Source organism: Anomaloglossus baeobatrachus, chromosome 5 (assembly GCF_048569485.1).
Source record: "Anomaloglossus baeobatrachus isolate aAnoBae1 chromosome 5, aAnoBae1.hap1, whole genome shotgun sequence".
Lineage (NCBI taxonomy): Eukaryota > Metazoa > Chordata > Amphibia > Anura > Aromobatidae > Anomaloglossus > Anomaloglossus baeobatrachus.
In genome coordinates, this window is record NC_134357.1 from 205,717,352 (window position 1) to 205,733,369 (window position 16,018).

Consider the following 16,018-nt stretch of genomic DNA (forward strand, 5'->3'; position numbering starts at 1 on the left):
CATGGTTTCCATGGATGGAGTTCACCTACTCGGCGGAATATGCGGACTTGCTCTTGGAACCTCAGGAGTAGTGATTTACCCCCCCCTTTTTTTTTTTTTTTTTTTCTTTCTCTCTCCTTCTCTCTTTCTTTCTCCCCCTCTCTTCTTTCCTTTTCCACACTATTCCCCGATCTTCCTTCCTGCTTTCTTCTTCCACCCCTTTCTCTATTTCTCTCTTTCTCTACAGGCCTTCAATCTTTTTCAGGCTTTGACTTCTTTTTCTTCGCTCTTCTCCCTACTTCCCTAAAGTTGGGTCGGCTTATAAAAGATGTAAACTGGGCCAGACTTGAGTAGTAGTGGAGATGGGAATTGCATATGTGTGCTGACTGTTTGTATATATATTACCATCATTTCTGTAATAATACCTGCGTCCCAGTTGGGAGCAGGGGATGTATTGTTTGATACGAGTTTGGCTTTAAAATAAAGAATTTAAAAAAAAAAAAAAAAAATTGGGGGGGACCGCACTCCATTTTTTTTAATTATTTATTTATTTATTTTACTGCACAGCATAGACACGCCCACCGGCTGCTGTGAATGGTTGCAGTGAGAAAGCTGTCACTCAGCGTGGGGGCGTGTCTGACTGCAACCAATCATAGGTGCCGGTGGGCGGGTAAAGCAGGGAAGACGAGATTGTTTAATGAGCGGCCGGCTTTTTCAAGCAGTGTGAACGCCGCGCAGCGCCGCGGTGGTGATTGGGGATCAGTGAGTATGAGAGAGGGGGGGAGAGGGATAGACCGACATGGGACAGAGACTGAGGGACAGAGATAGTGATCGACACAGAGAGAATAGAGACCGAGAGGGAGAGACCGACTGACAGAGAATAGTGATTGACAGACATTGTGAGACATCACTCGTTTCCAGTGTTTTAGGAAACATGCGAGAAATGTATTTTAGAAAATCGGATGACACTAGGATGGTGTGAGTGCCGTCCCGTGACATCCGATTATTTACACGCTCCCATAGACTAAAATTGGAGAGACTCGCAGTAGAAACTCGCAAAAAAGCAGCATGCTGCGATTTTTTTCTCAGTCCGATTTGGACTGAGAAAAAAAAAAAAAAAAAATCGCAGATGAGAGCTGAATCATTCACTAACATGTGTCCGATTCCAATGCGAGATTTTCTCGCATTGCACTACTGCGAGAAACTCACAAGTGAGAAGCAGCCCTTACGCAGGGGATGGATATATCAGCAAGCAATGATCCAAAACACCGCTCCAAATCTACTCAGGCATTCATGCAGAGGAACAATTACAATGTTCTGGAATGGCCATCCCAGTCCCCAGACCTGAAGATCATTGAACATCTGTGGGATGATTTGAAGTGGCTGTCCATGCTCGGCGACCAAACTTAACTGAACTGGAATTGTTTTGTAAACAGGAATGGTCAAATATACCTTCATCCAGGATCCAGGAACTCATTAAAAGCTACAGGAAGCGACTAGGGACTGTTATTTTTGCAAAAGGAGGATCTGCAAAATATTAATGTCACTTTTATGTTGAGGTGCCCATACTTTTGCACTGGTCAAATTTTGTTTAAAAGCGGATTGCACATTTTCTGTTAGTACAATAAACCTCATTTCAATCCAGAAATATTACTCAGTCCATCAGTTATTAGATATATGAAACTGAAATAGCTGTTCCAAAAACCCAAATTGTTATAAAGAAAAAAGGTTAACATTAATAGGGGTGCCCAAACTTTTTCATATGACTGTACTATATACTGTGTGTACAGTGTGTATATACTGTGTGTGTGACCGAGCAGCATGAGGGAGGCAGAGCCAGCGTGTGTATACAGTGCCTACAAGTAGTATTCAACTCCCTGCAGATTTAGCAGGTTTGATAAGATGCAAATAAGTTAGAGCCTGCAAACTTCAAACAAGAGCAGGATTTATTAACAGATGCATAAATCTTACAAACCAACAAGTTATGTTGCTCAGTTAAATTTTAATACATTTTCAACATAAAAGTGTGGGTCAATTATTATTCAACCCCTAGGTTTAATATTTTGTGGAATAACCCTTGTTTGCAATTACAGCTAATAATCGTCTTTTATAAGACCTGATCAGGCCGGCACAGGTCTCTGGAGTTATCTTGGCCCACTCCTCCATGCAGATCTTCTCCAAGTTATCTAGGTTCTTTGGGTGTCTCATGTGGACTTTAATCTTGAGCTCCTTCCACAAGTTTTCAATTGGGTTAAGGTCAGGAGACTGACTAGGCCACTGCAACACCTTGATTTTTTCCCTCTTGAACCAGGCCTTGGTTTTCTTGGCTGTGTGCTTTGGGTCATTGTCTTGTTGGAAGATGAAATGATGACCCATCTTAAGATCCTTGATGGAGGAGCAGAGGTTCTTGGCCAAAATCTCCAGGTAGGCCGTGCTATCCATCTTCCCATGGATGCGGACCAGATGGCTAGGCCCTTTGGCTGAGAAACAGCCCCACAGCATGATGCTGCCACCACCATGCTTGACTGTAGGGATGGTATTCTTGGGGTCGTATGCAGTGCCATCCAGTCTCCAAACGTCACGTGTGTGGTTGGCACCAAAGATCTCGATCTTGGTCTCATCAGACCAGAGAACCTTGAACCAGTCAGTCTCAGAGTCCTCCAAGTGATCATGAGCAAACTGTAGACGAGCCTTGACATGACGCTTTGAAAGTAAAGGTACCTTACGGGCTCGTCTGGAATGGAGACCATTGCGGTGGAGTACGTTACTTATGGTATTGACTGAAACCAATGTCCCCACTGCCATGAGATCTTCCCGGAGCTCCTTCCTTGTTGTCCTTTGGTTAGCCTTGACTCTTTGGACAAGCCTGACCTCGGCACGGGTGGAAACTTTCAAAGGCTTTCCAGGCCGTGGAAGGCTAACAGTAGTTCCATAAGCATTCCACTTCCGGATGATGCTCCCAACAGTGGAGACAGGTAGGCCCAACTCCTTGGAAAGGGTTTTGTACCCCTTGCCAGCCTTGTGACCCTCCACGATCTCGTCTCTGATGGCCTTGGAATGCTCCTTTGTCTTTCCCATGTTGACCAAGTATGAGTGCTGTTCACAAGTTTGGGGAGGGTCTTAATTAGTCAGAAAAGGCTGGAAAAAGAGATAATTAATCCAAACATGTGAAGCTCATTGTTCTTTGTGCCTTAAATACTTCTTAATACTTTAGGGGAACCAAACAGAATTATGGTGGTTTGAGGGGTTGAATAATAAATGACCCTCTGAATAAACTTTTCACAATTTAAAAAAAAAAAATAAGAAATAATATTCTTTTTTGCTGCAGTGCATTTCACACTTCCATGCTGATCTACAGTCCAAATGTCACAATGCCAAGTTAATTCCGAATGTGTAAACCTGCTAAATCTGCAGGGGGTTGAATACTACTTGTAGGCACTGTAGCCAGACTACACATCGGGTTAAATTAACCCAATGTGTACTCTGGCTAGGAGTGCAGGGAGCCAGCGCTAAGCGGTGTGCACTGGTAACCAAGGTAAATATCGGGTTGGTTACCCGATATTTACCTTAGTTACCAGGCGCAGCATCACTTCCACACGTCCTGCTGGCTGGGGGCTGGTCACTGGTTGCTGGTGAGATCTGCCTGTGTGACAGCTCACCAGCAACCCATGTAGCGACGCTCCAGCGATCCCTGCCAGGTCAGGTTGCTGGTGGGATCGCTGGAGCGTCGCTTAGTGTGATGGTACCTTAAGGGAACGGGGAAGCAGAGCGGGGAGTCGACCGTGGTGCTAGAGCATGTCGCTGGTACACGGCGATACACAAACGTGCACCGTGTAACAGAGCGATGCAATGACAGGTCCTAGCATGAGACGTCAGTCATGTGACCAATCTGTAGCCAATGAGATAACAGACACGTGACTGGTCCCATGCTATTTTGATGACGTCACATAGGTCCTGCATCACTGCTGGTTACCAGGAAGACGCAGCGATTATCGGGAGGAATAGCGGCAGGAGACAGAGTGCAGGACGCGTCCCGGGTACAGGTAAGTGTTATGGCAATGTTTATTAACTGTATATGTACATTTGTGTAATGCGTTTTTATGTGTTTGTGATAGCCTCCCATTGTTTCCTATGGGTTCGAGTGGTTCGCCGAACCGAACTCGAACCAGACCTCAGTTCGGCAAACAGAGCTCGAGCCGAATCGCGACCGGTTCGCTCATCTCTAATCGTTAGGGAATGGCTGTTGGACACTGGGGTACCTCATATGTAGTGGCCTGCACTTCTTCCGACCAGAATCCTAGAGAAAACGTATGGGATAACCAGAGTTGCTGTGTAGAGGCTCATAACTCTATATCCCAGAACCTCAATGACCTGAGGGCTGCCCTTCAAGAAGAGTGGGATGCCATCCCTCAGCAGACGTGGTCAAGCTGTAATTGATGCTCAAGGCCATATGATTCATTTTTGGGGAGATATATCCACCACTGTCCTTTGGTTTTGTTTCAATAAATTGTATGAGCTAAGGAAATTACCATTGCATGCTTCTAGTTTCATGATAAAGTATCACTGTAGCCTGAACTTTTAAAGTTTTACAGAAATTTCATCCGAAAGCCAAATATCTCTAACTTTTGAGTGTGTATCAAAGAGCTATTGCAGCACATTCTGTCTCCTAATACCTAGGACAATGTGGAATATCCTGCTCACCATAAACCAGATCAGGTCTCACACAGTCAGTGAAGGGCAATATGACTGACAGTCCAATGTGAGTGGCACAGAGGTTTGCTTTATGAAAGGGTTCCTGACCCCAGCTAACCATGTGGGTGGTGCACCCTGATTCTCACATATGTCCCCACACCCATTTCACCTAACCCTGATAGAATCCCTAGTTCACACTATGTAGTGTGTAGAAATATAGCATGTATTAGATAGCAGAAGCTTGTATGACAAAACATCTGGGAAGATAAGGCCCTGTGCACATGCTGCGTTTTTTTGGCTGCTGTTTTGGTCTCAAAACTGCATGAATTTCCTTCCCCAGCAAAGTTTATGAGACTACATTTTTGCTGTCCACATGTTGTAGTTTTTATTGGCTGCGTCTTGTGGTGATCACTGCAACATGTCAATTCTTTATGCATTTTTGTGCCATTCCAGTCAATAGATTTGACTTAAACACATTGTGCAAAAACGGGGTAAAAAAACGCATCAAAACACCATCAAAATGCTGCATGTTTGTGGTCCCCACAAAGATGCAGCGTGCACAGAGCCCAAATAGGTATTTGGGCTATGTGCGCACGCTGCGTTTTTTTTTTTTTCTGAGCACAAAGATGGAGCATTTTTGGCCCCTAAGAAAATGCACAAGAACGCACCCATAGGAAATATACATAAAAAAAAAAAACAACAAAACATGCATTTTTTTGCTGCGTTTTTGTCCAATGCATTTAATTGGTTTAAAACGCAGTGAAAGACGCAAAAAGAATTGACATGCTGCATCTTTATGGTGACCACAAAGATACAGCCAAAAAAACTTGCAACGTGCGGACAGCAAAAATGAAATCTCAGACTTTGCTGGGAAGGAAATTCAGGCAGTTTTGAGACCAAAACTGCACCCAAAAAATGTGCAGAAACGCAGAGTGCGCACATAGCCTATGTGCACACGTTGCTTTTTTTTCAGCGCGGAAAAAACGCACCCTCTGGCAGAGGGGAGAATTGTAAACAATGCTTTTTGAGAAAAAGGCATCGAAAACGCATGCGTTTTTTTCATGCGTTTTTTTTAGGTGCGTTTTTTAAGACTTGTCAGTGTTAATAAAGTTGGTTGAACACAGACCTTTGGAAAAGAAAACCTGTGATGTCATTTCCTTCTCCACATTCTGTTTGGATAAATGGGAGGGCTTGGAATGGAAGGAGCACCATTTGAATTTTGGAAAAGTTGAAATAAACTTCGCGCACCATGTCACATTAGCAGAGCCCCTTGGGTACCTATACGTCAGAAAACCCCCACAAGTGACCCCATTTTGGAATCTGCACCCCTCAAGGATTTTATTCTGGAGTATATTAAGCATTTTGAATCCACAGCAACTTCCCCCAAAATGTTGCTGTAGCAACAATATTCTCACTTTTAGGCCCGTTTCACACGTCAGTGAAAAACACTGACGTTTTTCACTGGCGTGTAAAACACGCAAATGTCCCTCCGTGTGCGTGAATCACGGCACACATGGGTTGTCTAAGTGCAATCCGGGCTCCGTTCTCCGTGGCCCGTGATTGCACTTAGAGATTAACTCACCTGTGCCCGCTCCCGCTCTCCATGGTGCTGATCGCTCCCGCGGTGCAGCATCCAGCCGGCCTTGACCCCCGCAGCAGCTGCTTCCGGGTCGGCTGTGTCGTGCATCATGAATATGCGCGACAGTAATCAGCCGGCTCAGAAGCAGCAAGCTGCACGGGCTGCAGAGGACATCGCTGGACGCCGGGTGAGTTAAAATGATTTTTATTTTAAAAGCACGTTTTTTTCTGGCACGTGTTTCACGGACCACACCACTGCGTGGTCCGTGGAACATCAGTGATGCCAGAAAAAAATGGGCATGTCTCCGTGCGGCAATCACGCACACGCGGGTACGCCGCACGGAGACACATGCAGTGAAAAATCACTGACGTGTGAGCAGACCCATTCATTATAATGCGTCTGCGTATGTCAGTGATTCTGGTACGTTTAAAAAAAAAAGCACAAACGTACCAGAATCACTGACGTGTGAAAGAGGCCTAAGGCTATGTGGCCATGATCCAGCGACACGGCATCTAGTACACACAGTGTCAGCCTTCCTGCAGCTGCCCATGCCCACGATTTGGGTTCAGGCTGCTGTGGAGCTCTATGCTACCTGCATAAACTGACATGCTGAGGCTCGGGAAGCTGCGCCACCGGTCAGTTTATGCTGTGGAGAAAAGAAGCACAGTGGGCATGGGATTTCTAAAAATCCTTCCACTGTGCTTCTACTGCACAACGCAGCGTTATGGACGCAGGGAAAACACTCAGCGCCCATAACGCTGCAAACCCTGATTGTGGGCACACAACCTAAAAAGCGTCAATGGATGAATGGATGTCAAATATATATAACGTCCCACCCCCGCCTGCATATTCTAAGCTGGCACCTTTAGTACCTTTCATGTGGCACTAAAGGGTGCCTAGCTTAGTATTTATCCAATAAAAAAAAAAAAACAATGAAAAAAATGAAACAATGAAAAAAATGGCGTGGGGTCCCCCCTATTTTTGATAGCCAGTCAGGGTAAAGCAGACAGCTGTAGCCTGCAAACCACAGCTGGCAGCTTCATCTTGGCTGGTGATCAATTTGGAGGGCTCCCCAGGCTTTTTTTTTTTTATTTATAAATAAAGAATTAAAAAAAAAAAATAACGTGGGGTCCCCCCAAATTAGATCACCAGCCAAGGTGAAGCTGACAGCTGGGGTCTGGTATTCTCAGGGTGGGAAGAGCCATGGTTATCGGACTCTTCCCAACCTAAAAATAGCAGGCCGCAGCCGCCCCAGAAGTGGCGCATCCATTAGATGCGCCAATCCTGGCGCTTCGCCCCAGCTCATCCCGCGCCCTGGTGCGTTGGCAAACGGGGTAATAAATGGGGTTGATACCAGATGTGTAATGTCACCTGGCATCAAGCCCAGCAATTAGTGATGTCACGGCGTCTATCAGATACCCGACATAACTAATTGACAGTAAACAAAAGCAAAAAAAAAATGACAAAAAATTTTTTATTAGAAAAAACACTCCCCAAATCATTCCCTTGTTCTCCAATTTATTCAAAAAATTTGAAAAAAATGGGTCCGCAGAAATCCATATGGACGTCCCACGTCGCCTCTGGACCTTCTAGAATATGGGGGCACGTTCAGGGAACGTATCCCCCATTTTCTAGGAGGGCAGACCCTCCATTTGAGGAGAGTGGGTGCCAAAAATCTGCACCCACTCTCCCCGGGTCACAGCTGCAGAGTGCCGAGCAGCCAGCACAGCTCACACTGAACACAGTACTGGCTGTCAGCTGCTCTGCTCATGTGACCGGCCAGCGTGCACTGTGAAGGAGGAGGGGGCCGCGGGGGATCAGCGCTGCGACCGGACAGGTGAGGGGGAATACCGGGGAAATAGGGGGTGACCGGGCAGGGCCTGGGGGGCATTTTTCTGTCGCATGTGTTATTGCACATGCGACAGAAATCATAGGAGCAGGGCGGCCGGTGCGCTACTGTGCGCGCGGCCATGTTGGATTTTCGGGAGGGGGGTCGGGGCGGGCACTTTGGAGACACCGGGGGCTTTCCTGGACTTTGCCAGGAAGTGAGGTCAACAGGAATCCTCTTGACCTCACTTCCAGGTAAATGCCTGCGTTCTGGCGTGCCGACAAAGGCCGCGGACCGCAACACAAAAAGCAGCTCACTGCGGTGTAGCTGCGTTCTGACCCCACATCATTGATTCAATGGGGGAGAGAACGCAGCCACATCGCACAAAAAGAAGTGACATGCTGCTTTTCTTTCCGCAACGATTTTTGGCATCCAAAACGCTGCGTTTAGAAATGCAGCGTGTGCACTGATTTTTCGGCTTTCTCATACACTTTGCTGGGAAAGCTGAACGCATGCAATTTGCCACTGAAACGCTGCGGTTCTAAACGCAGCGTTTCCGCGGTAAAAAACGCAACGTGTGCACACAGCCTTATAGTAAAGCGCCATGGTATAAATAGCGCTATAATAAAAAATAATAAATAGTGCACCATGTATCAGTCTGTCAGCAGGGTATTTTCAAAGGTGTCCTGCGGATTGTGAGGTTCACAAAGAATCTATCACCCAAAGAACAACATGTGCCCCTTGTTTAGCCCTCAGCATCTTTGGATCCTGTGTTTCCCCTTCTACGATTCAGAGGTTCATCAGAGGAGTAACAGCCATCCAGTTGGATGTGATAAGAAGGTTCTATCACCAAAATATTGGGGTGTCTGCCCTGCAGGAGACTGGATCGAGACAATAAGGCCTCCTTGTTCACCTTACATCTATCAGGGTTAGATGACAAGGAGTGGGGGCGCCATGTGTGTACCAGAACCACTGTCAGGTCAGAATGTAGGACAAGGGCTAGTCAACTTTTTACCCTGCCCTGCCGGTTGGCCAGCTGTTCTTACACTTCCATGTTATCGTGAATTGGCCCTGCATCCACCTGTAGCACTACATGCCTTATTCAATATTGGTCTCCAGCCACTAGTACTTCTTGAACTGGACTGTCATGTATAGTATTAAAGGGAATCTGTCAGCAGATTTTTGCAACCTAATCTGAGAGCAGCATAATGTAGGGGCAGAGATCCTGAATCCAGCAATGTGTCACTTACTGAGCTGCTTAGTGTAGTTTTGATAAAATCACTGTTTAATCAGCAGTAGATTATCATTACAGGACTACTTGGCATGCTGCCAGGTAGTCCAGCATAGTTATGAGTTCTGCAGCAGAGATAACATTGATTTTATCAAAATGACAGCAACAGCTCAGTAAGTGACACTTTGCTGGAAACAGGGTCTCTCTCTATATTATGCTGCTCTTAGATGAGGGAGCAAAAACCTGGTGACAGATTCCCTTTAAGCCTTATAATGTAACTTTTCTTCTCTCTTCTAGGAGGTTCTTCCCATTATGGTTTTTGTTAGGTGTCGTGCATATGGCAGGAGGCAGTTAGGTTAGGCCAGCTATTGTGAGCCGAGTACAGTCCATGTTTCACCCTTAGGTCTCATTCACACCAGTTTTTTTTTTTACCACTGTAGTCAATAGCACTCAAACCCATGCCAGTCTATGGCACAGCAGCAGCACCACCAGCCCGCACACGCATGCTCCAGAAGCAGCACCCCGTATACACGCGCAGAAGAAGCCCCAGCACCCCGCGCGCACGCACGCACGTGCACCAGCAGCACCCCGCGCGCGCGCACGCACGTGCACCAGCAGCACCCCGCGCGCGCGCACGCACGTGCACCAGCAGCACCCCGCGCGCGCGCACGCACGTGCACCAGCAGCACCCCGCGCGCGCGCACGCACGTGCACCAGCAGCACCCCGCGCGCGCGCACGCACGTGCACCAGCAGCACCCCGCGCGCGCGCACGCACGTGCACCAGCAGCACCCCGCGCGCGCACGCACGTGCACCAGCAGCACCCCGCGCGCGCGCACGCACGTGCACCAGCAGCACCCCGCGCGCGCGCGCGCACGCACGTGCACCAGCAGCACCCCGCGCGCGCGCACGCACGTGCACCAGCAGCACCCCGCGCGCACGCACGCACGTGCACCAGCAGCACCCCGCGCGCACGCACGCACGTGCACCAGCAGCACCCCGCGCGCACGCACGCACGTGCACCAGCAGCACCCCGCGCGCACGCACGCACGTGCACCAGCAGCACCCCGCGCGCACGCACGCACGTGCACCAGCAGCACCCCGCGCGCACGCACGCACGTGCACCAGCAGCACCCCGCGCGCACGCACGCACGTGCACCAGCAGCACCCCGCGCGCACGCACGCACGTGCACCAGCAGCACCCCGCGCGCACGCACGCACGTGCACCAGCAGCACCCCGCGCGCACGCACGCACGTGCACCAGCAGCACCCCGCGCGCACGCACGCACGTGCACCAGCAGCACCCCGCGCGCACGCACGTGCACCAGCAGCACCCCGCGCGCACGCACGTGCACCAGCAGCACCCCGCGCGCACGCACGTGCGTGCACCAGCAGCACCCCGCGCGCACGCACGCACGTGCACCAGCAGCACCCCGCGCGCACGCACGCACGTGCACCAGCAGCACCCCGCGCGCACGCACGCACGTGCACCAGCAGCACCCCGCACGCACGTGCACCAGCAGCACCCCCGCGCGCACGCACGCACGTGCACCAGCAGCACCCCGCGCGCACGCACGCACGTGCACCAGCAGCACCCCGCGCGCGCGCACGCACGCACGTGCACCAGCAGCACCCCGCGCGCACGCACGCACGTGCACCAGCAGCACCCCGCGCGCACGCACGCACGTGCACCAGCAGCACCCCGCGCACACACGCACGTGCACCAGCAGCACCCCGCGCACACACGCACGTGCACCAGCAGCACCCCGCGCACACACGCACGTGCACCAGCAGCACCCCGCGCACACACGCACGTGCACCAGCAGCACCCCGCGCACACACGCACGTGCACCAGCAGCACCCCGCGCACACACGCACGTGCACCAGCAGCACCCCGCGCACACACGCACGTGCACCAGCAGCACCCCGCGCACACACGCACGTGCACCAGCAGCACCCCGCGCACACACGCACGTGCACCAGCAGCACCCCGCGCACACACGCACGTGCACCAGCAGCACCCCGCGCACACACGCACGTGCACCAGCAGCACCCCGCGCACACACGCACGTGCACCAGCAGCACCCCGCACACACGTGCACCACAGAAGCCCGGGGATAACTGGCGCTTGTAGAACGGACCGTGCGCACAGCAGCAGACACGTGCATGCAGCGGCCGCACAGCGCGCTCCCGGCTGGTTACCTTAAAGGCTTCTCCTCCAGTCTGAGCTTCTTGGGCTGGGGCTCATCCGCTGCCACCTTCATGCTGCCTGCAGTAAATCACGCTCCTCACACGGTACAGTACAAATAATGTTTTAATAACGCTTCCTGCTGCTTATCTGAGCGCTGCCCTCTGTCCTTGCCGCTCTCTGCCCTCCTCCCACGGTGGCTTCTTCTCCCCTCCCTCCGGAACTGTCTTCACTTGGAGAGCTCCGATCCTCCCGATCTCAGCTTCTCCAGCAGACCACGCCCTTCCTGCAGGCCGGCCACGCCCTCACATCGCCTCTAACCACTGTGTCCAGCGCTCGGGTAGGTGCCCACAGCAGGTGCCTGTTCTTAGCAGTAATGTCACGCCCACTTGTAACTTCCCGCACAGTAAGTGCTGTGAGCATATCACTGACAGTTATAGTATAACATAGAATCCAGTGTTACTGTTCCCCTAATAGCCGGCTTCTTTCGTCACATTACTGATGCGCTACATCAGAATATCAATCACAAATCATCTGTAGAAATGGCTCCTCTGCAGGCGCTGCCCGGGCAGCCCTACCGCTGTGGGGCCTGAGTGCCATCTTTGTGGAGGCAGCCGCTGCTAGATGATGTGTCAAGCTGCTCAGAAGATACTATAGTTCCCGCTCCCTTCCATTGATTGCTTTCGGTAATTTGTGCGGCCGCGGCCATTGTGTGATGATTATTGTCTGTACTGTTGGTGGACTTTATAGGTATCAGCTACATACATTGCGCTACTTTGGCCGGTGTTGGGCAGTCTGCAGCAGGTGTCACCCCTGCACTGCTCTGCCGGGGTTGTGTGTCCTTCCCTCAGGTTTTCTGCTGGTGAGTGCGCACAGGTGGGGAGCCCGTAGACACGAGCGGTCCTACATAGCCGAGGTCTGACCTAGTCCAGTTTGGTGCAGGGCATATAGAAATGGAGGGAGGCTTCGCAGTACATGCAGACCCCTGACATAAACCTAGGGTAACAAGTAATATGGAAACCCCTGTTCCCTCTGCAATTTACTTTATTTTACTATAAACTATCCCAAGCAAACGATACTGAAGTTGGTTTCTTATTCCTCCAGTTTCTTATTCGGGGCTGAAGCTGGTTTCTTATTCCTCCAGTTTCTTATTCGGGGCTGAAGCTGGTTTCTTATTCCTCCAGTTTCTTATTCGGGGCTGAAGTTGGTTTCTTATTCCTCCAGTTTCTTATTCGGGGCTGAAGCTGGTTTCTTATTCCTCCAGTTTCTTATTCGGGGCTGAAGCTGGTTTCTTATTCCGCCAGTTTCTTATTCGGGGCTGAAGCTGGTTTCTTATTCCTCCAGTTTCTTATTCGGGGCTGAAGCTGGTTTCTTATTCCTCCAGTTTCTTATTCGGGGCTGAAGTTGGTTTCTTATGCCTCCAGTTTCTTATTCGGGGCTGAAGTTGGTTTCTTATGCCTCCAGTTTCTTATTCGGGGCTGAAGTTGGTTTCTTATTCCTCCAGTTTCTTATTCGGGGCTGAAGCTGGTTTCTTATTCCTCCAGTTTCTTATTCGGGGCTGAAGCTGGTTTCTTATTCCTCCAGTTTCTTATTCGGGGCTGAAGCTGGTTTCTTATTCCTCCAGTTTCTTATTCGGGGCTGAAGTTGGTTTCTTATTCCTCCAGTTTCTTATTCGGGGCTGAAGCTGGTTTATTATTCCTCCAGTTTCTTATTCGGGGCTGAAGTTGGTTTCTTATTCCTCCAGTTTCTTATTCGGGGCTGAAGCTGGTTTCTTATTCCTCCAGTTTCTTATTCGGGGCTGAAGCTGGTTTCTTATTCCTCCAGTTTCTTATTCGGGGCTGAAGTTGGTTTCTTATTCCTCCAGTTTCTTATTCGGGGCTGAAGTTGGTTTCTTATTCCTCCAGTTTCTTATTCGGGGCTGAAGCTGGTTTCTTATTCCTCCAGTTTCTTATTCGGGGCTGAAGTTGGTTTCTTAGTCCTCCAGTTTCTTATTCGGGGCTGAAGTTGGTTTCTTATTCCTCCAGTTTCTTATTCGGGGCTGAAGTTGGTTTCTTATTCCTCCAGTTTCTTATTCGGGGCTGAAGTTGGTTTCTTATTCCTCCAGTTTCTTATTCGGGGCTGAAGCTGGTTTCTTATTCCTCCAGTTTCTTATTCGGGGCTGAAGCTGGTTTCTTATTCCTCCAGTTTCTTATTCGGGGCTGAAGTTGTTTTCTTATTCCTCCAGTTTCTTATTCGGGGCTGAAGCTGGTTTCTTATTCCTCCAGTTTCTTATTCGGGGCTGAAGTTAGTGTCTTATTCCTCCAGTTTCTTATTCGGGGCTGAAGCTGGTTTCTTATTCCTCCAGTTTCTTATTCGGGGCTGAAGTTGTTTTCTTATTCCTCCAGTTTCTTATTCGGGGCTGAAGCTGGTTTCTTATTCCGCCAGTTTCTTATTCGGGGCTGAAGTTGGTTTCTTATTCCTCCAGTTTCTTATTCGGGGCTGAAGTTGGTTTCTTATTCCTCCAGTTTCTTATTCGGGGCTGAAGCTGGTTTCTTATTCCGCCAGTTTCTTATTCGGGGCTGAAGTTGGCTTCTTATTCCTCCAGTTTCTTATTCGGGGCTGAAGTTGGTTTCTTATTCCTCCAGTTTCTTATTCGGGGCTGAAGTTGGTTTGTTATTCCTCCAGTTTCTTATTCGGGGCTGAAGTTGGTTTCTTAGTCCTCCAGTTTCTTATTCGGGGCTGAAGTTGGTTTCTTAGTCCTCCAGTTTCTTATTCGGGGCTGAAGTTGGCTTCTTATTCCTCCAGTTTCTTATTCGGGGCTGAAGTTGGTTTCTTATTCCTCCAGTTTCTTATTCGGGGCTGAAGCTGGTTTCTTATGCCTCCAGTTTCTTATTCGGGGCTGAAGTTGGTTTCTTATTCATCTAGTTTCTTATTCGGGGCTGAAGCTGGTTTCTTATTCATCTAGTTTCTTATTCGGCAATTTAGTATTTTCAGTTTGTTATGCGTTTAACAACAAAAATAACACATCACAATAATATATAATGCACTGATGTGCCCTAATATAAATACACTCAAAATCAGCTGCGAAAATTATACAACTGGCAAACAAATGGGCATCAAAGTGGGTACTGAAGTATGTTAGTGAAAGGGTTAAATGGTTTTGGGCCATTGATCTAAAACCACAATTGCATATCTAGTGACGCCCCTAATCAAAAACAAGTGACTCCAGCCTGGCCCAAAGGAGTTCTGAGCATCAGAACTGGCATCAAAGTGGACACACAGCATATTTTCACAGATTTGAATAAGTAACTGGTGTTTTTGAGGGGTTAAATGGCTTTGGGCCACTGATCTCACACCACATTTACATACCTAGTGATGCCACACATCAAATTCCGATCACTCCAGCCTGGCCCTAATGGGTTTTGGGCAGGGCCAGCTCCAGGTTTTTGTGGGCCCTGGGCGAAAGAGTCTCAGTGGGCCCATACAGGCATACGTACACATATATATTTAAAGAGAAATTCACAAAAACACATATAAATAGACATAAATCTATACACAGTGGTATATACGGACATACATAGATACACATTATACATACATACACAGACACATTAGAGATTTTTCTAATATTGGGAAGCCGGCAACAGCCTCATTCATCTCCCCACTTGTTTCTATTCAGCTCCTCCTGGGCATTTGTCGGTGCCACGCTGATTGGTGGCCATCACTAACAGACATGGCTGCACATAGAGCACACTGACACTGCTATGTGTATACATCACAAGAGAGGCTGGGGACATACACATTACTAGGGGGCATACATATTACTGAGGAAAGGGGTATACAGCAATGGAGGAGCATACAGCTCCATAGTAGGGCATACAGCTCTAGAAGGGGGCAGTGGCTCTGGGGTGGGAGGGACAAACAGCTCTGAGGTGGGGGGGTGATAAGCAGCTCTGTGGTTATACAGCTCTGGGGTGGACGGTGACATACAACTCTGGGGGGTATACAGCACTGGGGTGGGGGGGACATACAGCTCTGAGGGGGTATACAGCACCGGGTGGAGGGGACATACAACTCTGGGGGTATAGTAGTATGCAGCCCCCATTTCTCTAGTCCCTTCCACGACAGCATAGGAGGTTGTCTCTCCACGCCCTAATTGGGACAGGAAGTTCAAGAGGTTTAAAAGGACCCTCCCACAGCCAGTGTCTTTCCTGTCCCCATGGGGCATGGAGAGGTTTTTATTTTTCTCCTATGCTGTGGTGGCCGGCGAACTACAGTATAATTTTTTTTTTTTTCCTTCCCCTGTTACCTTAAGCCGGACAGCATCGGTCGGGCCTTCACCGCTCCTCCCTTGCTGTTCCCTCACGCTGTGGGGGACCGTTGCTCCAGCCTTCCGGAGCCTCCTTAGGGGTGATGCAGGCTGTTGAGCTCCCCGGCCGGCGTCCTCCCTGAGCCGCCGGCCGCTTCCTGCATGCACGCTGCCGGAGCGATCCGGAAGTGCTCCCGGGGGCGGGACTTCCGGTCTTGCGGACTTCCGGTCGAG

General features: G+C 49.6%; 2 protein-coding genes across 4 annotated transcripts in view; one reads left to right on the plus strand and one right to left on the minus strand.

Annotated features, from left to right (window-relative positions):
- ADK (adenosine kinase) overlaps positions 1 to 11,768 on the minus strand; it is a 639,077-nt gene extending 627,309 nt beyond the window's left edge. Inside the window, exon 1 of the mRNA XM_075347320.1 lies at positions 11,511 to 11,768. Coding sequence (XP_075203435.1) covers positions 11,511 to 11,572 — 62 coding nt within the window. The 5' untranslated portion in view covers positions 11,573 to 11,768. The remainder of the gene's footprint in view (positions 1 to 11,510) is intronic.
- Positions 11,769 to 12,088: 320 nt separating this feature from the next.
- AP3M1 (adaptor related protein complex 3 subunit mu 1) overlaps positions 12,089 to 16,018 on the plus strand; it is a 215,644-nt gene continuing 211,714 nt past the window's right edge. For all 3 annotated transcript variants that reach the window (XM_075347322.1, XM_075347324.1, XM_075347325.1), the window contains exon 1: positions 12,089 to 12,182. The gene's annotated coding sequence lies outside the window, so the exon portion shown is untranslated. The remainder of the gene's footprint in view (positions 12,183 to 16,018) is intronic.